This window comes from Schistocerca serialis, chromosome 7 (genome assembly GCF_023864345.2).
Source record: "Schistocerca serialis cubense isolate TAMUIC-IGC-003099 chromosome 7, iqSchSeri2.2, whole genome shotgun sequence".
Lineage (NCBI taxonomy): Eukaryota > Metazoa > Arthropoda > Insecta > Orthoptera > Acrididae > Schistocerca > Schistocerca serialis.
In genome coordinates this window covers 142051981-142079686 of record NC_064644.1, presented here as the reverse complement: position 1 = coordinate 142079686, position 27706 = coordinate 142051981, and the positions used below count along the sequence as shown (strand labels likewise).

At 37.9% G+C, this 27706-nt stretch overlaps 2 protein-coding genes across 6 annotated transcripts in view; one reads left to right on the top strand and one right to left on the bottom strand.

Moving 5' to 3' along the window:
• The window catches only part of LOC126412418 (zinc finger protein 836-like), a 167449-nt gene extending 141270 nt beyond the window's left edge, over window positions 1-26179 (top strand). For all 3 annotated transcript variants that reach the window (XM_050082008.1, XM_050082007.1, XM_050082006.1), the window contains 2 exons: window positions 8962-9274; window positions 24090-26179. In XM_050082008.1, the coding sequence (XP_049937965.1) occupies window positions 8962-9274; window positions 24090-24518 (742 nt within the window). In that variant the 3' untranslated portion in view covers window positions 24519-26179. The remainder of the gene's footprint in view (window positions 1-8961; window positions 9275-24089) is intronic.
• Window positions 11987-27706, bottom strand: part of LOC126412420 (uncharacterized) — a 379666-nt gene continuing 363946 nt past the window's right edge. For all 3 annotated transcript variants that reach the window (XM_050082009.1, XM_050082010.1, XM_050082011.1), the window contains one exon: window positions 11987-12279. In XM_050082009.1, the coding sequence (XP_049937966.1) occupies window positions 12259-12279 (21 nt within the window). In that variant the 3' untranslated portion in view covers window positions 11987-12258. The remainder of the gene's footprint in view (window positions 12280-27706) is intronic.

Below are 27706 nucleotides of genomic sequence, written 5' to 3'. Positions count from 1 at the left end.
GTGCCCGCATGATCCACCACATAAAACGTGAGGGGGCTAACAACAGACTTGTAGGCAGTGGAAGCATCAAACTGGCCAACGATAGGAATTTTCTGCTTATTATAAGTTCGTAGATTTCGCGTAACTGGAGACAAGGGAGGGGAGCCCTACTCCAAATACGTGCGAGAATTAATGAGAGTTACTGCAGAGCCAGTGTCCACTTGCATGCGAATGTCTTTATCCAGAACACGAACAGTAACAAACAACTTATTCGTTTGAGAAAGCACACAGTTAACATCCATGTCCGATGCCTCGTCCTCGTTGACAGGAACTTTAGGGGACTGGCACACAGAAGCAATGTGGCCTTTTTTCCTACATGAATTACATGTGGCCCAACGTTTTGGACACGCGGCTCTGTCATGCTGTACGAAACAACGTGGACAAGAAGGAAGGGCGGAACGAACCTGCTTCTGTGGTTGCTGTTTTCGCTGCGAGCGTGGCGGCCCAACGCGACGTTGTTGACGCGAGTGCACCGCCGCCACATCGTCGTTTCCCTATGAAACAGGCAAATTGTCTGCGTCGAAAGTGGTTTGTACAGCGCCTACATCACACCACGCGTCTATTTGCGCACCAGCAGCGTGAGACACTTCAAACGATTGAGCGATGCTGAGAACTTCCGACAACGACGGGTTTGGCAATTGTAAGGCACGTTGCCGAACTTCTTTATCAGGAGCAAGCCGTAAAATAGCGTCCCTAACCATTGAATCAGCGTAAGACTCATGATGAGTGTCCGTGACAAACTGACATTTCCGACTCAGACCGTGTAGTTCCGCCGCCCAAGCCCGGTAAGATTGATGGGGCTGTTTACGACACCGGTAGAATGCCACGCAGGCAGCAACGACATGGGTGTTTTTTCGGTAATAGTTAGACAATAAGTCACACATTTCTTGGAAGGACAGAGAGGCAGGTTCCCGCAGAGGGGCTAACTGAGATAGCAGCTGATAGATCCGTGGGGAAATCCAAGATAGAAATAACGACTTACACATAGGAGCATCGACAACGCCGAAAGCCAAGAAGTGTTGCTGCAAACGCTTCTCATAATCCTCCCAGTCTTCAGCGGCCTCGTCATAAGGAGGGAACGGAGGCGGAGAAGAGGAAGACAGACGATGAGTAAGCGACGTCGACAACGCCTGAATAGCAGCCGTCAGCTGTGTTTGGTGTTCAATAAGTGCTTGCATAAGCTGTTCCATGTCTGCCCCGACACGAACACACAATTCCACAATGCAGGAAAAAAATATCCGACCTTGTCGCCAAAAAGTGTTATAACCTTTAATCACTAATAAATTGCGTGGATATACAAAAGCAGAAACACTAGCGGGTTACATGTTACTAACTTCGTATCTGTCATTCGACTGCCGTGCCGTGACATGCGGCCGGCGCCGTTCATAGCCAGGTGGCGCTCCCGCGCTCGGCCGAGCTGCGGAGCGCCTCTATCGCCGTGTTCGCGTACTAACGTAGCGGCACTTTTGAATGTCGTGGCACTGTCACAACAGTTAATATATTTATTAATTTAGATTTTTTGCTGTGGAGACATCAGTATGATGGCTTATACAAATGTCAAGTACATTTACAAACATAAAATACATTTAGATTTTACCTTACAGGTATTAATTAAACAGTAAATTTTTTATACGTTATTTTACAGCTCTTAAACTTAACCATTTAAAATTTGTTGAGTGAATAGACACACTTTTCAATTAAGAATTCTTTTAGTTTCAATTTGAATTGCTTTTTATTACTGTTTTTCATGGACTCTGGCAGTTTATTATACCATAGCAGTCCATTAGTATATGGGCTCTGATCCGTCATTTTTAATCTTGTTCTTTGTCGGTAGTAATTCTCTTTGGACCTGGTGCTGTGGTCATGTATACCACTACATTTAGTTACTTCAGTTTTCTGTGAGACAAAAAAAGTAATTAATTTATAAAGATACAAAGAGTATATGGTGAAGTACTTGTGTTGTCTGAAAACATCACGGTAAGAGTCTTTATAGCCTAGTACTCTGTTAAGGTGAATGCCTGCAGCACAATCCCATATTTCTATACAGTAGCTAAGATGGGGATAGGTTGCCCCATAATACACAGATTTAAGTGTGTGGGTGGGCACCATTTTGGATAGTTGGCTAAGAAGACACAGCCTATTGCTGACTTTTTTACATACAGCGTTAATGTGGCTAATCCACCGGAGGTTTGATTCCAGATGGACCCCTAGAAATTTACACTCATTTGCTTCCTCCGCCACTATGCCGCATACCTCATTTACACATGAGTGGTGTGAGCTGCCAGATGTAAATATTAGCATCTGGGATTTTTTGCATTGACTTTTAATCTTTGTGCATGAAAATATTAACGTAATTCTAGTATCCCATTACTTGCTTAGAATTTCAGTTCCTCACAATCTTTACCATGAAATATAACTGAGGTGTCATCAGCATAATTTACAATGTGTGAGTTAATGGGATGTACAACATCATTAATATATACTAAAAAGAGGAAAGGTCCAAGAATTGAGCCTTGAGCGACTCCCTGTGTCACTGTTTCACTTGTGGATTTAAAGGTTAAGATCTTATTGTAAATTTGATGTGTAAGTTTGGTACACTGTTTCCTATTCACCAAATAGGTGGATAGAAGCTTCGCTGATATTGTACGCCCGCAATTTTTTTAAGAGAAGCTCATGGTTTACTGAGTCAAAAGCTTTTTCTCAGGTCAAGGAATATTCCGGCTACGTGAATACCCCGTTCTATATTGCTATACACTTCATGGAAATATCTGGTAACAGCAGTGATCGTGCATAGGTATTTCCTAAACCCATACTGCGATTCGGTAAGCAGCTGGCTGCTGTGGCCGTGCGGTTCTAGGCAGTTCAGTCTGGAACCACGTGACCACTACGGTCGCAGGTTCGAATCCTGCCTCGGACTTGGATGTGTGTGATGTCCTTAGGTTAGTTAGGTTTAAGTAGTTCTAATTTCTAGGGGACTGATGACCACAGATGTTAAGTCCCATAGTGCTCAGAGCCATTTGAACCATTTGATTCGGAAAGCATTTTGTGTCTTGAGAAAAATGTTGTGAGTTGTTATAGGATAACTGTTTCAAATATTTTACTGAAGGTGGGGGTTGGTGATATTGGTCTATAATTTGAAACTTCTTCTTTACTTCCCTTCTTATGGATTGGCTGAATTACACTTATTTTAAGACATTTGAGTATATGTTTTCATTAATATGGTAGTTGATAAGATAGGTAAGGGGTTTAGTTATTTCCTTGGCACATTTCTTTAACACCACACTTGCGATAACATCCTGTCCAGATGAATGCTTGTTCTTTAGCTTTTGCATAGTGTTAAATATTTCCTGTTGCTTCACCATCCACGACATTATTTGGTGCCTGCCTGTAGATCTATAATAGGGGCTGGTTGGTCAAAAGGAGAGATAAACTGCTTATTGAATAAATTACATACTTCATTTGGATCTTTTAGTAAATGGCCCTCATGTCTAATGCTAACTGGTGCACTCTGTCCATTGCTGGTGGCTGTACGATGCTTATTGATTAGTCTCCAGGATGCCTTACCTATGTTGGCTCAATGGGTTATTGCATCATTGTTTATCTGTTTCCTCAAGTGTAAAAGGTCTGTCTTAAAAGTGTTTTGGCTTGGTTTTACTTTTCCTTAAATATATGTAGCTTTGTTTCCTTGTATAAACAGTCAAGATCATATATATTCTGCCTTAACTTAATCAGCTTTGGTGTAAGTTTCAGCCTAGTATTACTTTCATGACGAGAGTTGGTTTGTACCCTGGTTATTTTTTTGAGTGGGCAGCAGCAGTCAAAATGCTCCAGCACTATCCTATAAAATGTTTCCTATTTGTTGTCTGACCCTTTAGTTTGGTAAATAGTGTCCCATTTTTCCTCTGATAACTTAGTTTTGGAGGCGCTGATGTTGGTGCTATTCTGGATCCACTTCTTCTCAATTATTTTAGTTGCTGTTGGTACAGCAAACCATAAATATTTGAACGCCTGACGATATTGATGTGAGTAATGATAGTTAACACTGTCTTTTACACTTTTGTTGACTATTACATAATCTATCTTACTGGAGCTTGACACTGTTACTATAGTGTCAGTGTTCACTATCTTTGTGAGATTATATGAGTTTAATATATCTGTTATTTTCAAATAGATTATACTACAGGAGTTTTCATCAATATTTAAGTCTCCAGCTATGCTAAGGCCAGTGGGGCCTGATTGTCTAATTGCCCTGTTAAGTGTATCAAGGTAGCACAACACATCTGTGTTTGGTGGGCAGTACATACTAATAACTTTATGTTTAGTTAACCTGCTTGGATGGGTGTTTATGTGGACCACAACACTAGCCATTTCAATTGTTCCTTCTTTGCAGCACTGTTCAACAAATGAGATTTTCTTAAATGGAAGATGTTCATTTACAAATATTGCCACTCCACTCCCTTTGTGTTGTTGCCTGCAGTAACTATCTGCCAACACACAACCATCTAATTTGTGATACTTAATTTCATTATCTTTTAGTCCATGTTCTGTAATTACTAACAGGTGTGGTGAATTCTCATCCACAAATACTTGCAGCAAATTGAGTTTATTCCTAAGATACTGCACATTTGGATGCATTATCCTAAAGGGCATCAATATTTTACAACACTTTGTGACATGGTATTCTGAATCAGTCAAATTATTACACAAGTCTTTAACACTGCATTGTAATGACAATTTACTCACTTCGACGTCGGTTTCTTCGGCATGTGAACAGGGTTCTTTCCAATCCAGGGGCTTAGTTCAGTAAAATAGTGTTGCTTGAAACTGAGCCTAAAAAAACTAATTGATTATAATCTAAGATGATTGGATCCATGGTTTTATGCTGCTCCTTACAAAGTTCTGGTATCTTGACTACAGCACTTAATGTAGCTCCGGGTGTAACTTTTGCGAATACAGAATATTCATTGTGTAAAGCTTCATGAAGGGGAGCTTAAAGGTTTTTTCCATGGCTGTCTGCATACAGTAATAACTTTTTTGTGCTTCCAGGCATTAGATTTTTTAAAAATTTTTTTTTATTGTTGTTTTGGCTTTTATCAGAGGATTTGTTATATTTACTTTTGCTTACACTATTCACTGTTTCGCTGGCTGAGTGTAATGCTGAAAACTTATTCGATGTAACTAGCACACCGTTTCAAGTGCTTTGTTTTTGTTTTCCACTTTCTTGGCAGTTTTGTGTTATGTTTTTGGACTTTACTGTAGTCCACATAAATTTATTTTTAGTTTCAACATATTCTGAGTTTGATATTACATTTGTTTTGTCATAACTAACACTTTCTTTGGTTTGAAAATCACATTTAACAATATCAATACAACTGTTTTTGTGACTATCTTCCACCACTGTTTCACTGTTTTCACTAGACCACAAACTTTTTTCACTTAAGAGTTTTTTGTTTTCTTGTTTCAGGAATGCTATTTCTTTCTTGTGGGTTTCAGTATCACTATTTAATAATTTGATAATTTCGTTTTTTGTGTGTACCATGTTGAGAAGATCTTCACGTTCATCACACACACAATCACCACAGGTCCAACAAATATTTTCATTTATGAACTTCAGGTTTATGTTCACACACCTCTCATGTAACCAGAAGCCTTACTTGACACACAGGATGCCCTTCATCACACTTTTTTACATTTTTCACATGAAAGGGTATTATAAAATTGCTTTTCTACTGAGACTGATGCAGCAGTGCACTGACCTATCAGTGCCATCATGTCTGAGAGTCATATGTAATTCTTGTTGGTGTTGAATTCACACAGGTGTAATTATAGGACTGTAAAATATCAATATAGCTAAGATGATTTATACTATTCGTTAAGAAGTCTATGTTCACATCCCCTACTATTATAGTCTGTTTTTTATGAGGCGGGAGTTTGTCAACAAGTTCCTCTAAATGACAGAAAAATTCTTCCATGTTACTGTTAGGGGATCTGTACAGTCTAGCTATTATTAAACTGCTATTTCTAAGCTTTATTCTTATTGCAGCTATTTCAAAAACCATCTCGCATACAAGTTTACCTACTCAATCAATTTTTTCACACTGGACATTATTTTTGACATAAATACCAACACCCCCACCATTTTGTTGTTTCCTACAATAGACACTGACCATTTTATAATTACTTAAATTAATGCTCCCTAGATTCCTCACTTAGTCTGTGTCTTGCAACTGTGTAAAATAACTATCATGGGATAGCTGATGTCCGTTTTCAAACATCTGGAAGCTCAGATTCCTCACCATTTGTGTCAGTCTTCTGTGACCTAAACAAGCATGTCAGTACTTTCGTTGTCCTTGATACATGCCAGTATGACTGGTTGATCTTATTTGATAAGGATTGCACATGCTTGAGAAATATTCTAGGCAAGATTGCACATGTTTTTGTAAGCAACTTCTTTTAGAGACTGATTATATTCCCTACTGTTCTATCCAAGAATCAAATATGCCACCTGCTTTACAAATAACAGAGCTCAAGCCATAATTCACTTTCATATTCACACTAATTGTTACGCTCACATATAAGTATGAATTAATTGATATCAATTTGACTCACTGATATTGTTGTCATTGAGTACTACGTTATGTGAAGTTCAGAATTATACATTCCTGTACATTTAAAGCAAGTTACCAATCTTTGTACCATATTTAAATCTTATAAAGAGCTGACTAGATATTTGTGCAGCTCCTTTTGGATGGCACTGGGTATATAATTGTAGTTAACTGCATATTCTGCTAAAATCTTAGTTTACTATTAGTATACTTTGCCAGGTCATTAATTTTCACTGTGAACTGCAGGAGTCACGTGTACTTCTGAAGTTTCTTCATCTTTTGACTCTCCATCCAAAATAAAAAGCTGTGTCCTCCCTGTCAAGAAATCCTCAATCCAGTCACAAAATTTGTTTGATACCGTGTATGATCATACTTATAATAATAAATGGTGATGTCACACTGAGTCAAATGATTTTCAAGGCTCAAGAAATGGCGCAGCTATCTAACTGCCTTGTTCATGGCTTTCAGGATCTTGTGCAAGAAAAGCGCAAGTTGGATTTTGGATAACTGATTTTTTGAATCCATTCTAGTTGGCATGGACTAGGTCATTTTGTTTGAAAATTTCAAACTGTGGATTTACTTTCATATAAATGTCTAGTAGGTGCCTTAATGACACTTGACTTCTGGCACACATTGATGCAGCCATCAGTCAAGAAATGTTTATGGGCTGTTCTGTTCAAATCAGTATATCCACTAAAAATTGTATGTAAGCATTGACTGAAATAAACTTTATAGTAAAAAGGAATATTTTCACTGATCCTCTCAGCAGATAAGACGGCAAATATGTATAGAGTAAATAAAGTGTTTATTCAGCATAAGCAAGCAGTACAAATATTGCGTAAAGTAGTTAATTACATTTAGGTTTGTGAAATTCATCATCACTTCATAATGCATTTAATCCTTAATTACTTATGTTACTGACAATAAAAATCAGTCTGCTGAACTGCAATGTACTCAATGATAATAGAAGTTAAAAAACTAATTTTCATGTAGACTTTGCTTCCTTGTCTACAGTTCAGAGTGGAGTTATGTGTTCTGATGCCAAGATTTCAACAAGCTCCTGTTTAATACAGTGTAAGACACTACGAACCCCACTGAGTTATGAAGAAAATTGCAAACATACTTTATTAAGATACATGTTGTCACATTTCTATAAATAATCTGAATATTTAGTGTCGAGGATTGAAAATATGTGTAGGCTACATGCAAGTAGCAGAGTTGATTGTAAATGTGCATAACATGTAATAATGTACTGTAAATAGATTTAGCATTGATTGGTGTAGCTAACTACTTTCTTTAGAAAAAATTTCATTATAATCTTAGTAAATATTAGGCTGTAAATAATAAGACATTTTACTAGTTACATTTCAATGTAATAGGCTTTTGAAAAAAATTGATTGTGTTGAAGGAAACTAAAATAAAATATTAACTTACCAATATGAAATAAACAGAGGATATTTAATGGAACTAAGGAGGCAGCAGCTTTTTTAAAAGAAACCACTTGATGAAATTTTAGCTGACATAAGTGTGACTAACAATGAGCAGTACAGTGAGAGGTTGTTGTTAATACTGTACACAGATTTAGTCTCTATGATTTGCTTGTGTTATGTTAATGTATGCCGTGACTTGTTCCACATCCCTGAAGTTTCTGTTCCTAGACTGGATCAGTGGAACATGAATGAATGAATGAATGAATGAATGAATGAATGATATTTTCAGTATTATGAAAAGGATAAATTGTTACTCATCATAAAGATGACACATTGAGTTGCAGAGAGACACAATAAAAATAGTGTAACATACTTAGCTTTCAGCCAAAGCCCTTATCCCATACTTGGCATGATTAGGTTATACCATGATGTCTGTTTCATGGAAAGTAGATTCAAATTTTGCATTAGACTGTGTCCTGAGTCATACTTTTAACTCAACATTTGATGATAATTTAGGCGATGGGTTACCAAAAACATTCTCAGCGTAAGCCATGTTTGCTTAGATCAGGTACAACCTAACTGCTTAGCCACTGGCAATTGCTCAGCCACTGGCATTGATGTAAAGACTGGAACTATAATGAATGATGAATGTGTGTCCAGAACAAGACAAGATAAGCATATTAGTTGCCTCTGTCCAGCATCATGTTTTCATTTCTCAATATTCACCTTCCTCAGCACAAAACAGAATCTCCCTCTGAGCACTACCACATTGTGTTCATTTTTTGTATTTTGTTCTCCATTCAATATTTATGAAACAAATTAATTTACTAAACTGTGTACTTTTTAATTCTTTAATTTACATCTCTGCACCTGTACTTTATTTATAGGTACAAGAGACAGCAGCTGCAACAGAAAGGTGTACTGCCAACTGTTCCAGATCCTGAATGGGTTGGGAGGGGTGAGGAAGTGAGCCAGCAGTATCTTGAGAAGTTGTCTGAGAAACTAGGAAGAAAAATAACAGTGAAGGAGTTGCGCGAGAAAGAGTCGCATCGTGAGAGGACTCAAAGCACAACTAGTAAATATCGGAAGCTTAATACTGCATCAAAGGCAAACAAGAATGCTCGTGCTGAATGCTTTGTGCTGCCTGAGACAGCAGATCACTCATATGTTAGTACAGTCAGGGAGACCATCATTGATAAGGTAGAACAACATGAACATAATCTATATCCTATTAATGTATTAGCTTTGCCATACTAGAAATTCATTAAAATACATTTTGGTACAATGTTTCTTGAGCTTTCAGAAGTCTACTTTAAACCAGCTGCTTCAGCTGGAAGCTCAGTAATATGTTTTTTATTTCGTCTTTCTCATCATCATTCAATTGTTTGTTAGCTCTCAATCTGGATCTATTATGATCTAACTTCTTCATGTTTTGCTTGATTAGAGACTCCTGCATTATGCCTGGCCTGTTGTAAAAATACCAATCATTGTCTTCCTTAGCCTAACTCTCTGTGTATTGTTCCTTCTAGAACATTTACAATGAAAGGCTTTTGTCATGTCATGTGACCAATCCACTTATATCTTCTTCACTCTCTTGTTCTCATAAATGACATTCCTTTGCCAGTTGTCTGAAGGACTGCCTGGTTGGTGGTTTTCTCTCTCCATTTCATCTTTAACAGGTATCTCCAGCACCATAATTAAAAAGCTTCAAGAGGTTTTGTTTCATTTTTGCATGTTGTCCATGTTTCACAGCCATGAAGTACTACACTCCAAATGCAGCTCTGACCACCTTTTTCCTCACGTCAATGTTGTTTGATCAAAACCTTTTTCTTTTATTCATGAATATTGTTTTTACTTCTCTAATTCTTTGTTTTATATCTTCAGTACTTGTTCCATCTTTGTTTCTCTTACTTCCTAAACATTTTTATGACCCTGACTTGTTTTACTTCCTGTAATTTCAATAATTACTTTTTCCGATGCCTTGGTGCACACAAAAAAGTATTTCTGAGTTTTTTGAGTTAATTTCCATTTTGTATCATCCCTTAGTCTGTATCCAAAACTTCCAAGATACTTTGAAGATTTCTTTCATCTTGAGCTACTACAACTGTCATCCACAAATCTTAGCATCTGTATTCATTCTCTGTTTAATCTGTTATCCATACAGTATTCTTTGCAGTCATTCCTTACTTCTATATGAAGGTGTTAAATAGGAATGGTGACAATATTGCAACATTGTCTAACGCCATTAAGAAACCAAACTTTTTTTCTGTTTATTATCTTTACTATCACTGTTTGTCTGTATATTTCTTTAATTATTCTCCTGTCTATATAGTCTAGTTTAATGATCTTTAAAAAATTCTAGTTGACAGTGTAAAGTCTAAAGCTTTCTCCAGTTATACTGCAAAGGCTTAGGGTAGCTTCTGCCATGCTCTTACCTGCTAGAAAGCCAGATTGATCTTCAACTATATTGGCTTCAGTCTTGTTCTAAATGTGTGTTTGTATTATTCTTGTTAAAATTTTTGAAGTGCAGGACCATTTTCCAGGCCAATCAGAATCTGTTTGACAATTGATTTGTAATAATGTTTAAACATGCATATGAACTCCGATCCAGTTATTGTAACATACTGATGGAGTTGGCAGGTGGAAAAAGGACTGTAACATTTTATGTGTTGGTACATCCAAGTGGGCAGAGCAATTGTCAATTAAAGGAATGAGTTTTTTCTTCCTTTGTTCTTAATTTTCTTAGGATCTTCCATCAGCCATCCCCTATATGTTTCTCTTGTCATCGAAGCCTTCACATTATTACTATAGTTAATGGGTAGACTGTTTACACCTGTGAACAATTAAATTACTATACAATGCATTTAGCTTTGATTTTCCCTAACTCTTCCTAAAGAAGCTGAAAATTAATCCATTGAGAAAATTATAAAATCTTAGACAGAGGTAAAGGTGTCCCATTTAATACGAGAGTGGCATAAATCACTCTAGACCAGCATGACCCTGTGCTACCACAGTTGGCTCAAATACTTTTTCCACGTGAGTATGTGACCCACACCATTTGGTACTGCAATAATTCCATTGGTAATTTTTTTGATCTTGCTAAATGTAGTGTCTTGCATGTATTGTAGTTTCATGTTTTATTTTGCCTCTTTCAAGGATGAGCATATCAAAATTATTGTGAAGGTATTATCATGCTGCAGGATTGAATTGATAAGCTTCTCTCAAATAATGGCACTATAAATGTTGATATCTGGTGATTTAAAAATAAATCATCAAATTCACGTAAAATTTCCATGCAGTCGAGGACTGCATTGCCAAGAGATTCAGAGACATTCATTAACTGCTGTGTCATGACTTACAGTGATCCATGAGGTTCCAAACTATTTTTTCCACTTTCAGATATGCTTCTCCTCCAGTTAGCTACTGATAACTAAATGTCGTACTTCTGGCAGTGTGATATATCATAATCATTGTAACTCAGATCACATTAAGTATTTTTCCACATAAATCAGTAGTCAAAGTTTCAGCAAAACCAGAGATTATTTGATAACGGTATTTAGCCATTGTATTTGCTGTGCGGGATTAGCCGAGCGGTCTGAGGCGTTGGAGTCATGGACTGTGCGGCTGGTCCCGGCGGAGGTTCGAGTCCTCCCTCGGGCATGGGTGTGTGTGTTTGTCCTTAGGATAATTTAGGTCAAGTAGTGTGAAAGCTTAGGGACTGATGACCTTAGCAGTTAAGTCCCATAAGATTTCACACACATTTAGCCATCGTATTTAGGCTTCAATTTTAATTCTGATCTATTTATTTGAAAATCATATTTCTTCCATTAAATAATTGTCATTCATTTCAAATAAAAGGGCCTTCAATAATAATTCAACATAAGACCAATGAATAATATTTAACACCTCATAACATTTTATTGTATGTTAGCAATATACACGCTGTTGCCACATAATAAGATGGTACATTAATTTACACATACTATAAGTGCAATCAAACATGAGTAAAGATGTACGGAACATTAACGCATACAACACTTTTGCAAAAAATATGTGTTTTCATTTTTATAATAATTAACAACCATCTTAACATGACTGGAAGCATCTTGTTGTGCTGCATGGCTGTTGGATTGGCTGCAAGTTGGTTCAGCATCTCAATGTCAGCAAACAGTACCAGAAGACCCTTAATGCTGAAGACAAGGCTCCTTGTGGCACATGAAATGGACAAAAAAAAAAAACATGCAAATTTTATAGCATTTGTTAAATATACTTAATGTAACAAAATTGTTAATCACTTATTGAAACAAAAATATGTAACCTACTGTACAGTGTATTACAGCAAAATAAGTGAAAAGAGATTGAATGTTTTAACAGAAGACTAAGTATATAGTAGCATAGTACATGAATCCTTTTGCCACTGAGCTTATCAGTCAGGAGTGTTTCAGTGAACAGTGTACTGTTAATTGGATTCAGTACAACATGTGCATTATTAGTGCAAAGATTTTGTGAATGAGCAGTAAAGTTGATTGTCGGTAAAGCAGATGCCAGACTGAGATTCATTGGAAGAATCCTAAGGAAATGCAATCCAAAAACAAAGGAAGTAGGTTACAGTAAGCTTGTTCGCCCACTGCTTGAATACTGCTCAGCAGTGCGGGATCCATACCAGATAGGGTTGATAGAAGAGATAGAGAAGATCCAACAGAGAGCGGCGCACTTCATTACAGGATCATTTAGTAATTGTGAAAGCGTTACAGAGATGATAGATAAACTCCAGTGGAAGACTCTGCAGGAGAGACGCTCAGTAGCTCGGTACAGGCTTTTGTTGAAGTTTTGAGAACATACCTTCACCGAGGGGTCAAGCAGTATATTGCTCTCTCCTACGTATATCTCGCGAAGAGACCATGAGAATAAAATCAGAGAGATTAGAGCCCACACAGAGGCATACTGACAATCCTTCTTTCCACAAACAATATGAGACTGCAATAGAAGGGAGAACTGATAGATGTACTCAAGGTACCCTCCGCCACACGCAGTCAGGTGGCTTGTGGAGTATGGATGTAGATGTAGATGAAGATGAAGTGCTCTTGAACGTTTTTCAAGAGTTGTGGATCATGCCAGGTTGCATCTGTGCTTTTTGGATGATAAGGTATGTTGTGCTAGTATCTGTAATACTATACTGTAGCCTGACAACGTAGGTAATGGTTTGTCATCAGGCACATGTAGTTAGAGCTGGAAAACTGTTGCTGTTTTCCCAGTCTCATATTAAATGGGATACCAATATACTACATTAAACTGATGTGAAAAGAGGCATAGCAAACTTACCTACGGAAGACTAGGTCAAAATGTAAATGGTAGGAGTAATGGAGACCACTCATCAAATAGTAGAAGTGTTTAGTCATCAACAGGCACTGTTGTGTACAAGAGGAAGGGACAGCAAGTGGACGGACGACTGGTGGACAGACAGCAGGTGCACAGGCTAGGCATGCAACACACTGGAGCTGATGAATTAGTGCAATGCACTTTCCTGATTCAGTTTCATTGATGATATCCTAATGATCTCGATTCAGGGCCAAGACACCCTATCTTCATTCCTCCTCAACCTCAACACCTTCTCTCCCATCCACTTCACCTGCTGCTCCTGATCGCAACATGCCACTTACCTGGATGTCGACTTCCACCACTTGGATGGCTTCATTGACACCTCAGTCCATATTAAGCTCACTAACCACCACTACCACTACATGTGTTTTGACAGCTATAATCCCTTCCACACCAAAAAAAAAAAAAAAAATTGTGGATATATAGTGTATCTGCAGTGATGAGAAATCCCTTTCCCAGTGTCCTGAAGGTTTCACAGAGGCCTTCACAGGGAGGTGCTATACACCAAACTTAGTCCACAAACAGATCTCCCATGCCATGTCCTCACACAGCCTTAATCCTCCTCCTGGCTCCAGGAATCAGCTGCAAAAGAGTGCCCCCTCATCACTCAGTGCCATCCCAGATAAGAATAACTGAACCATACCCTTTGCTAGGGGTAATCATTTATCATCATGCCCAGAAATAAGGGACATGATCTTACCAATCTCAAAGTGGTATTCCATTGCTCATCCCATGTACACAATATTGTGTTCTCTCCCTAAGCCAGTTACAGTCTGACCTGCTTGCTCCAGGGTCATATCCCTTTGGAAGACCCAGGTGCGAGACATGCCTGTTCACCCTACTCCAAACCTGTGACAAGCTTATCCCATGCCATCAGAGGTAGGGACACCTATGAAAGCAACCATGTCATATACCAGCTCTGCTGCAATTTCTGTACAAAATTTTATTTGGGCATGACCAACAACCACCTGTCCACTAGAATGAATGGGCACTGCCCAACTGTGGCCAAGAACAGAGTTCATCACCCAGTGGTGGAACACACTGCTGAGCACAATATGCTCAAGTTCAGTGTGTGCTTCACAACCCATACTATCTGCATCTTCTCCCAGCACAACCTTTTCTGGACTGTGTAGATGGGAGTTTTCCTTCCTACACAGTCTTTGCACTCGTAATCCTCCTGGACTCTGTCTCCTCTGACCAACTGTTCCCATATCCTCTACCTCTGCCCTGTCACCCCCTCCCAAGACACATCTCCACATCATCTCCATTGTACACTGCAGAAAGTCATTGGTCTGGTGCCCCTGCACATGCTGCCTCTGCACTAGTCTCTCCTTCCTCCTGTCCCCAACCCTTCCTTCTGCTATCCACCTCTCTCTCTCTCTCTCTCTCTCTCTCTCTCTCTCTCTTTCTCTCTTTCTCTCTCTGTCTACTCATCCCACTCCACCCAACATGATCTCTTATCCCAGGCCATCTGCTTGTGTGCAGTCCCTGTATTGTATGTCGAGCCAGTGCGGTTTCTGATAACGAAAAGAGGCAGTTTGTCCTTTTTTTTTAGATACCTCTCCCTTTGTTTTTGTCTGTGCTGCATTGCTTCTTTGATCATAAATGTTTTATCCTGAAGATGATAGCTGTCTAAAAGGACTAGTAGATCTTCGGTAAACTGCTTGTACACATGCCTTGGTTGACAGATATGCTTTCCCCCTCCACTTCCTTACAAACATAGTCAGTATGTTTCTTAAAACTATCCAACTAACCATTGATGGCTGAAAAAACTGTATTCCCACTTCTCTGGGAAAATTGTGAACTTTTCCTTTCAATGATGGGAATATGTGCATCAAGGGTTTGTTTAATCCATTCCCTGATTGGGTGCTGAGACGTGAAATTCAATAGTTTTGTTTTTCTTAATGCATTTATGTCCCTCAGAGCACCAAGATATTATCTTATTTTTGTCTTTTATGGTCTTATAAAATGTGGACTGAGGTGTGCCAAACACACATAGAATTTCACTTTATAACTTCTCATCCTTGAACACATTCAAAAATTTTAAGTTTATTACTTAGCAGAAGTACTGTCATTTTTCTCTTTGACATAATGAGAATGCAACACATTTTCCTCAAAGATAGACACTGTTTGTTCCATTTGTCTTTGTCCCCTAAAAATTCTTGCCATGCAGAGGAACGGTAACCTCACGTCTGTCCCCTGACATATCAAAACCACATATTCCTTACCCGTGACGTACAAAATCAAACATTTGGTTTATCTCTTCAAAAACTGAAAGTGCTTCAACAATAGAAACAATCTTGCTGTGTATATATTTAAAATTCCAGATAAAATAACTGTTTAGATATATTTTCCTCACATTCACCCCAAATCAGGTGACTTCCATTTATAGAGTTTTCTGTCTTATTGCTTACAAAGTTTTCTCTCTTATTGAGATTTGCCTATAGTCCTAAAATCCAAGACTGTGTATCTGTGTTATCATTTGTATCCTAGAAGTACTATTAACAAATTTCCATCAGAAATTTACTTAACCTATAACTGACTTAGGCGCATACGTTATCAACCTACACTAATGCTAAAGCAGTGGGAACAGTACAAAATAATTGGTAAATGTAATTTTCGTGTACATCATAATTTGGATTAGATTGGATTGGAAGTGCAGTGAGGAGCAGCAGCAGCAACAGAAGAAGGAGGAGAGGAGAAGAAGAAGAAGAAGAAGAAGAAGAAGAAGCTGCAGTAACTTGCAGCTTCATGAGATGTGATATATAAAGAACCGCATCGGGCACCTCTGCAGGTGGCAGATAGGGGAATGCCTACCAGATATGGATGGTGTGCACCAACTATTCTTGCTGTAGAAACTTGGTGTTTGACCCTTGTTAACGACTCTGTATCTTTTATATCTGTTTAGAAAAATAGCGCCTGACCACTGCACATGATGGAAACTCGTCACAGTGAAGCAAACCTCCCAGAAACACAGTACTGGTTATATTTATTATTTAACAATCAGCTAACCATAGGGAAATTTTGTACTTAGGGATCTCAAGATGTAAGACAGGTAGAGAATACAATTTATTTAATCTAATCAAATGAACAATTGACAATGAGTAATACAGACCAATGTTCTGAAAATTGTAGCAAGCTAAAGTGACTCTAAACTCAGTTGGCCTCATGTTTAATTGGGATACTGCAAGAAACAAAATCAAAACGACTTCCACATCTGGGGAGATCACAAAATCAAGATGTGTGAGACAAATATTTAATACAGATAACTAAGCATTCAAGGACATAAACAAATGATTTGAATGAGAGCTGTTCAGAAAATGGATCGTGCTAGTGCCTGACTGAAACTTGCTTTCTTCAAGTACAGTAAGAAGGTTCCAAATAGCAGCAGACAAGAACTAGGAAGTGAATATCCTCATAAAATCAAAGTTCTCTTGAGAATTTCCAAGCTCCATTTGGAGGGGAGAGTGAATGCTGCTGCCAATCCGACGAATGCATATGTTCCCCTGTCTGTGTAAAAACATGGGAAAGCATGAGAAACTTTCCACTTAAACCTTGCAAAAAGCCTCATTAAAATTTGTGACATTGGTACTGGTTGCAAACAAACTCTATCCATTAGTTAATACCAACCACGCCATGTATGGTGGCGGGGTTGTTACTTTGGAATGGACAGTGGATAGTCCGTAATTTTGGAGGGAGAACTTTCTTACACCAGGGAAGCACTGGTATGTGGCCTCCTCTTTTATATACATACAGAGGCAAGTTTCACCTCAAGCACCCACAGCAGAAAAGTGTGGTATCCGGCAGCATCTATGCCTGTGGTAGATGGATTAGTGCAAGCACAGTAGGCAATTTGAAAAAAAGAGACCAGCTACAAAAACTGCCACCCCCCCCCCTGCCCCTCCCCCCTCCAGGAGGTGCTTGTTCATTGCTATTGAGACACCATGAAGAGCCTTTTGCTGACATTTATGGGACTACCAAGCTGTCTTTCTGTTGAGAAATCAGTTTCTTGTCACAGCAAAAATGTACCAAGATCAATAAATTAATTGTTGTGTAATTATGGCAGAGCTGAAATGAAGTCACAAGCAATATGTGACACGCGTGTTGCAATACTGACTAGCATTGAGAATTATAGAAATTGAGTGAACTTACTACTGAAAGACAGTGTAGGTCAAACAGTAAACCACTGTTGAGAAAAAAAAAGCAACAATAACTGCAGCAGAGGACACAGTTGCTCTCTCACAAAATGAGCCCAGGACATCAGGGGTAGATGATCACATAATAACATTAATAGACCAAAGAAGAAAGTGTAGTGAGAAAAAATGAATCAAAATATAGTACATGAAGAGACTTAGTTAACAGGGAAGAAAAAGATATCTAAATAAGAACCACTGAAAGAGTGAGCCTTTGCATATTATCAGAATTTCTTTGAATTTTGTGAGAAGTCTTTCAGTAAGTTTTTGTTAGGATAGTCACTGAAGGTTTCAAACATCACCCTTCTGATAGCCAAACACATTTCATTTGGCATCCTTCTACCTATAGTCCTACACGTTGTTATACACCTGTTCCACAGAAATTGCTGTTTAATAAAGTTACTGCACAGAGACTGAAACAATGTAGGGTCCCTCCCATCATCCACTCTTTTACTTGACTTGTATCCATCCATTGCTTAGTTAATTATCTTTCTATACATCAGCCACAGTTCCTGTTCATGCAGATGCCCAGAGCTACAAACTTTTACTTCTTTCTTGAGATATGTCACTATTGCCTCTTCATGTACATTACTGGACAAGTAAATCTTTCTAATTGGTTTAGTTGCCCTTTATACTGTGGTAATAATTGTTGCTGCAGTTACCTGCTATCAGTTTCAGTGTGGACTCCCTCAAAGAGGTCATTTGTCTGTTTCCAACGTGAGTTGAATCTTGAGCTATCTGTTCTAGACAGATTTCAGAGAAGACATTTAGCTTTGTTTTACAATATGTCTTGTCATGTCCATCACTTACAGACCTGTAACTATCCCAATCAGTTGCAGGATGATTAATGTCTGCTAACTTGTGATCATATGGGCTAGCGAGCAGAGATTTCCTCAAAAGTTGTCAGTTATGTCTGAGGGTGTGTCTCATGGTCAGTAGACAGAACCACATATAAGTTCATGCCCAACCTTTATATCGAGTCTTGCAAAACAATTTCACATGCAGCTTCAATTAATATCTTGATATATTCAAGTTTAGTGTCTACACTGCAATGCATACACCACAGCCATTTCCCATTAGCTTATTCTTTTAATGTACACTTAGGTTAACTCCAAAAATATCATTACTTCATGTTTGGATTTTGGACAGCTTTCTGTACTTAGTATTGTGTCAGTTCCATTGTCTTTTACAAGTGCTTTAAGCTCTGGGATGTTGTTACAGATGTTTCGGCAGTTGATCAGTAGTTTTTAAAAGCCTCATCTGTGAAGGGGAATTTCTTTTGGTCTTACACTTATACTACTAAGTTCCATACAGCTATCATTAACTGGACTTGGAGTTGCCTATTCTAAAAATAATAAATAAGAGAATAAAAAATAAATAAATCTAGTTGCACCTGACCCACTGTCAGCTACCTGGACAGCAGCCTCTGTTGTATAGTATATCCCTGACCCTTTTAGAAAAACCCTACAGTTCTCAACCATGAGGCACAACTCAGTCATAGCCTAGCTATGGGGAACAATTCTGCAGTTTGTGAGCTTCAGAACTACATAGAATTTCCTTGAACAAAGCTGATCATTTCATTCTTGACTGCCACTTGCTGGAATGGTCCAAGTATGACTTTGGAACACAGGCACATGGCATCATTTGTTCCAACATTCACTACAATCTGCAACTGGTAACTCATTGCTCTCCATATAGCTGCAGGAACAACCTCTTCAATGTGTTGAATGAATTCTCCAGGCAGACACATGAAGTGTACAAGGTGATCCTTCTTATCTCGTCCGACCACTTCCATAAGGGTTACCATTATTCACCATTCATTTGAACCGCCAACGATTGACAGACACTATATGTTTGCATTTGCTTTCCTGCAATAAGCATCACAGCATGGTACCCCACTAGCTCAATTAAGTTTCAGTTGGAGACACCACTTCAAACATATTCGTAAGTGGAGTGAATGTACTACTTTGACTGTTCTTCCTGACCCCTGCATCCCCTGTACAAGACCCCTAAACTTACCACTGATTTGCCTCTGCTAGTATAGTTAGGGAGTAATGATACATCCAGTATTTCTTGGATTTGGTATGTGACTTTAAGTAATTTGCTGAGAACACACTTTCACAACACCTTCCAATTACTTATTAGCAGTAAGAGTGATTTCCAGCTGCTTATGAAAAGCAACTAACTCATCCTGTGACTGAGAAGAGCTTTCACAGGGGGGCTAAATTGTGTTTGGTGCAATGTATTTCTCAACAGTAACCAACTAAGGTTTAACTCGGAGTTAACCTTGCTGATTATTTTGTAATTTATGGATCTGTCATACTACAAGGATCACTAATTCGCTTTAAGAACTAAAGCTACAAGACCAAAGGAGGTGGTTTGTTATGTACTGAGAGAAAAACCTGGGATAAAAGTAACTGATTCCTTAAAGATAGCTGGCCGCGGTGGCCGAGCGGTTCTAGGTGCTTCAGTCCGGAACCACGTGACTGCTATGGTCGCAGGTTCGAATCCTGCCTCGGGCATGGTTGTGTGTGTTGTCCTTAGGTTAGTTAGGTTTAAGTAGTTCTAAGTTCTAGGGGACTGATGACCTCAGATGTTAAGTCCCATTTGAACCATTTTGAACCTTAAAGATATTTGGAAGTTTGCATTGGGAACTTTTATGTTGTCAAGGCTATGCTCACGAACAGACATGCATAAAAAATCATAAAGAGCAGAATTTTGTGAAAATATACACTACTCTTGAAGAGGAAACTAGATGAAATGCAATATAAAAGTTACTGGAATGCAGTACAAAAGTTGTAATATGTGCAAACACAATATTTTGCCAAAGCAGTTGACAGTGTGAACTAACTATCACTCCCGTAGAAGAAATAGATCAGTGAGTGAAAAATGTGGATATATTACACTAACCACACATGAACCCATTGCAGTTAATGGAAAAATGATTTTCTGAACAACACATTACTGTCAAAGTGTATAGATTACAAACTGGTAGCTCACAGCCATCAATTTTACTGTTAAGTAGGCTATGTTATGAAAAAAAATGCAGACTTACAAAAATTCTCAATAATTTACATAGTTAAATACTGAAATTATACGAGAATGATTGTCTAAACAAGAATAAATCTGCAAAAATTTGGAGAAGGTGCAAATGTAGTATGTAACAGACATTATAGTACAAATTTTATGCAGCACTCACAATAATTTGAACATAAGCAATTTATCATGATACAATCAGTTGAGGATAATGAATAACTGACATGAAAATATTAGAATTTAGAATTGAATGTATTAGACACTTGGACACTGTCTTATGCAAAGAAAAATCCAGAAATTGGCTGATACGTGTAGATAAACATCCAAAATCGATGCATTTTGTACCAGGTTGATTTATTAACAATGTCTACACTATCTTGCCATAGCATCAGTTTGTTGCACTAATTGTGTGTTGTTGCACAACTCCCACTGTGTTGCTGGGTGTCTGTCAATTGCTCCAACTTTAAATCTGCCACACTGCTGCTAATCATGATGTACATATATAATGTGGTTCTTCAGTTTCTCCTTATGCACTAGTTGACAGAATAGCCAAAGAGTGTACTGCCAGTTTTTAGCATCCAAAGGACACAGTATTTTGGCAGTCATGCATGTCATCATTGTCATGTGCACTAGCAAACTGACCTCTTGGGAGGTCTGACTTACATCCCCTCACCCAGCAATGTGTTGTTGACCAAAGAGAGATTTGCATTGAAGACTGTGCCAGCAATCCCTGGTAAAACATCCAGGCTGTATCAGTGTGGATGTAGGCACTCCATCCACCCCAGATGCCAGCTTGTTGTTTTCTCTGAATGCCTTCTCCTTAATTAGACTTAGTGTTGGTTCTCAAGCCTTGCTGAGACTATAGCCAAAGTCTCTATGTATTTTGATGGCCTTTCTAATGATGTTGTCCCAGTATTTCAGTGAATATTGTGTCCACTGATGCTAATGCTTGTGGCTTTTATGAGGGTTTCTGCCTTATCTATGTTGCAGGGTAATCATTGCCTGCTGCTCACCTATCAGCCTCAGATTGGATGTTGTGTAACCTCTCGGTGCCTCTCATCATCTTGTTTTCACTTACTGGTGTCCTTCCCATTGCTACGTGGTGTGAGTGGTTATGCAGCAGGTCCAGCTATTGTGTGGTTCACTGCCAGTGAACTAGGTTCCCCAGTCTGTTGACAAGACAGTTGTACGATTCTTACATGGCCTTGTAGAATCATCTTACATACTGCCGGCATCTGTCTCAGAAATCCAAGATTACAGTAGTTGATTAATTCCCTTCATTGGAAATGTTCTTGGAAGGTGCAGAGCAAATCTAAGGGCTGTCTTCTGCACTGTGTGCAACATCTTGACTGTCATTGCAGCAGTGCTTCATCATGCCACAGTGGTATACTCGAGCACTCACTTCATAAGTGCTTGGTACAGTGTCGCATTGTGAGGGCAGCGTTGTAATGTGGCTCGGTGAGGGATAAATTAAGTGCAGTCTTCCTAGCACTTTATCCATTACCTCGTTGATATGTAACTGCCATGCTAAGTGTTGGTCCAGGATGACGCCAGGGTATTTTCCAGTGTGAAATCAAGGGATAGAGCCTCCCATGATTTGTACTGGTCATGCCCACTGTACACTAATATCTGGCATTAAACATCCGGATTATTCATACTATGTAAGTTTGATGGCACTCCATATTAAAGGTGCTCTCTGTCATGACTACTGCACATTAAAAACAGTACTGCAACATTTAAGATTTCCAATGTCAGGGCCACATTGGAGTGCAATATATCAAGACCAAAATTGCTGAAAACTTTTAAAAGAATGGTTAACAGAATTTTAGCAGTTTGAGGCAAGTTTGGTTTCATGGGCAATAGATTTCTTCTACACCTCGTTTCATCCAGACCAGGACGCATAACCAAGAATGACCATTTTAGCAAGAAATTAAGGTAAAGAAGCAAGAGCATTTTTAAAAGTATGAATGACTATCAAAAGGGCAGATAGCTACTCTTTGTAAAGATGACATGTTAAGTTACAGATAGGCACCACAAAGGCTGTTACACCCTGAGCTTTCAGCCAAAACATTCTTCAGGAAAGTAAGGAAAATACACACACACACACACACACACACACACACACACACACACACACACACACACACACACACACACAAAAAAGCAGGCATACCTCACCTCACGCACTCATGACCCTTACCTGTGGTCATTCAAGCCAGAGTGGCTGCTTTTGTGAGCATGTGTGTGTTTTCCTTTCTTTTCTGAAGAAGGCTTTATCTGAAAGTTCATTGTGTAACAGTCTTTTTGTTGAGCCAGGCAGCAACTCATTGTCTCCTCTTTATGGTGAATAGCAATGTATCTGAACTCTAGCTCACAAGCAAGTCCTTCATGTAAGTTTTTTTTTTAGTGAAACATCACATTGTCCACATTGTTTGCAACATGTATTATTCTCCAAAACATCTGATAGTAAAGACATATTAATTATCTCATGGTCTGTAGTCCCAGCACACAGTTTATTGTTTCGTTCTTCAATTTCAGCTGGTTTTCTTTTTTAAGCACATTCAGTTGTAGTAGCAGCAGCATCACTCAATTTATCACTCCCAATGTAGAGATTAGACACTACTGGGATGTCAAACACTGATGTAGATGACGAATCAGGCAAATTTGAGCACCCCACAAATTGCTAAGTGGAGGTTATTTTCCTCCTCTGTACCAAAAAACAAGGGAGAATTTAGAGAGTGAAAAGCTGTGTCGGAAATTGTCATCCACTGAGGCAGCAGGGGATCACATTCATAAGAGACAATGCCTTTCTACACAGCAGCTAGCTCTGTCATCTCCACTGGTGATTGTGACAGTCAGTCAAAATCACTGAGTAACAATCAATGTTGCGAGGTGTTCCACCTACGGTCTGTTATGGTAAAAACTCGTGTTTGCGGCCTAAGGGGTGGCCTAGTGGCAGGTGCCAGCATCTATAACTTTGACGCTCTGTAACATCAGTGGATGACATTTCTGGACACAGGTACCTATACTCAGTTTTTTCCCCAAGACAACCTCACAACACGCGAAGTTTGTCACAACATTTCTGTGGCACCCTACATACCATGACTTACTTCATATTTGTGAATTTCCTGTTTCATGATGGTGTTTACACAACGACATGAATACATGATTTACTAATGTTGCATTTCTTTAAGTCTAATGCATGAGTGTCATGATTTCTGTTGTTTTCAATACACATGAAAAAAAACTAATATGTCACTGAAAACTGAAGAAACTATTTCAACATTCATTTCCGAAATTATTTTCATAACTGATCTAAAGACATTTTTTAATATCTAACACTACTGTTTATTGGTTTAGAACTGTATCATTGAAAAATGTCAAGAGTTTTTTGTGCTTTGTTACAGACTACGGATACTGGAAATAAAGATAGTGAGCTTGCAGTTAAACGGTTAAGTGATGGAGAAGAGTCATCTGTGCATGAGAAGGAAGTGCAATATGAAACAAACCCTGTGAATGAGAGGGTGTTTCTGGTGCAATGCAACAGAAATAAGGGAGAACAAATAAAACTTCTTGTGGGCACAGAAGTATCAGAAGATATTGGCCATATCGAAACTGAACCACCGACTCTGCAGCTGGTCTATCACAACAGCCCAAGACCAGGTACATTATCAGATGTTGAAGGCAGAGGTACTCGTGTTGAAGTGCAAGGTGGTGGTTACCTTACAAGTAACTTTGTAGCACTTTCGGGAATAGAGACTGAAAAAAACAATGCTGCACCTACAGTAATTGTTGTTGTTGATACGGATCAGAACTCAAGCTTAGGTACTGAATGACTTCTTTCCATATTTCCAGCAAATTGAGGCATACAATGCTCTCTGACATAAATTAGGCAGAAAAAAAATTATTTACCAATGAGCAGCTGTTGCAAACATGCAGAAAGGCATTAAGTTGCCAGCTTTCAGAACTAGGTGCCCTCCTGGAACATAGGAGGAAGGGATAGGAAGAAAACAAACTGTTTATTCACAAGGATACAAGAAAAGACATTCAGGACCCTAGTTCAAGAAAGACTTACCACATGAGAAATGGGTTGTTGTCAGATGAGATTTGAAAACCTGAGGACTTTGAAATGGTCCAGTGGTGAGGAAGCAAATCAGAGATGAGTGGAAATAAATTAGAAATAAGCCAGTAAGATCTGGAAACTGAGTGCAGGAAGAATGGTAGCCAGTGAGAAAAAAATTAAATGATAAGAGAGAGAAAGATAGGAAAAGAAACGATAAATTAAGGAAAAACTTGTAAAATCACTGTACATTGTGGCCAGATGGCTGGCAGGAACCTAGGTTGTGTTGTAGACAATTAGTGAACTTGCTTAAAGCAAGAACAGACTTTGAAGATATCTGTCTTATGTGCCAACTACACAGGGAAAGGGCCGTGCGACCTTGCTGGACTCTGTGATTTTGGGCTGTTTGAGGGAACAAATGATGATTCACTGTATGCAAACTTCATGCTTACATACATAAAACCACCAGAGATGGAATAGTGGAAAGTGGACAGCTATGAACCAAACATGCACTGGATCAACAAGTACTATAGTTACATGGAAATTGTTGGTGTAAGCATCAGCAGGAGCAGGAGCAGTCACCTTTACATCTAACTTACCAACAGTGTGAGCCCCTACCTGGAGCAGAGGAAAGTGGCCTGTGACTCATATTCCACTTCTTAAAGCAACTACATCAGTATCTAATATCTAACTGACAAATCTAGTAGGAGGCAGAGAACACACACTGGAAAGCTAACAATTTTTGTTACAGTTAGACCACAGTTCAACTGTGAGGAAATTATTACAAGTTTAAAGTAACTGGTTAAGATATTTTTTGATACTGCTTTATTTAAAATATACTAAAATTTGTACAAAGCAAACAACATACTTAATTTAAAACAGGAAGTAAACAACAAAAACAAGTTACAACTCATGAAACTTTGCGACCACACATTGTCATTCAACTAAAAAAAGGTATTAACATCATTACAAGCAGAATAAACAATTCAGCTTCTGAGTGCAGAATTTTCTTCCATCCATATTTCACTTATATGTTATGTCTTTGTAGAAGCTTAACAGCAAAGGTAGTAATGTTTCTATGTCAGCCACTAAATTGAATATTGAGAAATTTGAATGTTCAAGAAAATGTACACTGCATGAAATTAGAACTGAGGAAAAACTGCTTGAAATACATAATACTGTATATTGATTGTTACAGTTTTGGCATTTGTACTGCAACCAATTAGCAATATTCTGTAATTATTTTGTTGTTGTTGTTATTACAGGAATTATTGCTCTCAAAGGTTGTGGCCATTTATCTACAATGAATCAGATGCCTTGTGTAAGACTCAGTTCTATGCACTTAGATACTAATCTATTCTTTATTATTTTGTTGTTATTGCATTTCCTCAATCTCTATGTAAAAAGTTTTCTTCGTAATAAATATCATGAGACCTACCCAAATATTTAAAATTGATATTTATTATCACAGTTCAATCTATTCTATATTTTTTTTAGCAATCACAGTCAATAAATTCTATGGGGAAGCCCTTTATACCAACTTGTTATACTGCAAACATTATAGACAGCAAGTTGCAAGGATCAGATTTCAGATAATTAAATACACCTTGCCGAGTCCATAAAGGATACAATATGTACTATTAATTATAAGAAACATCTTTAATGGTTATCTGTAATAACCATTTAAGTCCATTATCTTTATTGGAACTTGAGGTATAAGTGTAAAATATACCTTTCAATGGAAGGAAATTGAGTAATTCATCTCATTTATGACTTTTCCCCCCTTGAAACAGTGGATTCAGTATTTTCCACTTATTAATAAAAGAAATATAAAAATAATACTGTATTAGCCTATACAGTAATGTGAAGTATTCCTTTAATGTAAATAGGAAATACCAGAACCTATAATAGGAATGTATACAGGTTTACAACAGTGGCAGTGAATACATATTTTTATTTATTATATGGCAAATGAATACCAGCATTCTATTCCTGAAAAGTGACACATAGAAAGTGATATACAATCATATTTCTCACTGTGTCTCCAAGTGAACTATAATGTTGATGTTAAAATTTCATAACTTAAATGAATGCATTTTGCATGTTGAAACATATTCATGAGTTATGTTAACTAGGAAAAATAGTGGTGATTTCAAATCCAGTTAGCAGGTAGGAATAATTTTCTTAAGTCAAAATATTCTAAGGAAAGCGGAAGTAGCTCTTTTCATATTAATTCTTTTGTTGCACTTGGTGTACAAGATCCTTTCAAAGTTTCCCCAGTAAAACTTTTAAAAGTAGTCGAGAGGTATTTATGAAAGGGTAATTTACATAGGAAAAAATAAAAATTATTTGTCTGTCAATTTTCACATAAGATAAATTTTTTGTATGCGTTAAACATCCTCAATGTCAGTTTGGGAAAAAGTTTTTGGTGTATTTATTGTTGACAGTATGTTGATGGCTTCAGAGCTGAATTGAGCACATAATTCTCATAATTCTCTTACAAGAAATATTGTATTCAAAGATATGCAAATACATCTCAAGTAACTAATAGAACAACTCATTACTTAAGAACACAACAGAAGTTTCTTTTTACAATAGCTGCCTTCTCATTCTTCCAAAAATGTATTGTATGCTCATTGTTAGAACTTCCATGATACTGTGTTGCCTGTCTGAATATTTTGATATGTGTTCTGACAGTTTACATGTTGCAATAGCCACGATGAAGAGATCAAAATTTATTTGGCAAAGGCTGCTCATGTGTTGATGTAATCTGCAAACAAGTAAATCAGAACTGCTGAGAATTGCACACATTGCATTTATGGATTATATGAAACCATTTGATAGGATTGTAAGTAAACAATGTAGGGAGTGTTTTTGGCAATAGCTTTACAGTCCATATAAAAGGAGCTATAAAATTTTTGTTCTGACATACTGCTGGATTAATGAAGTTCAATAGTAATAAAA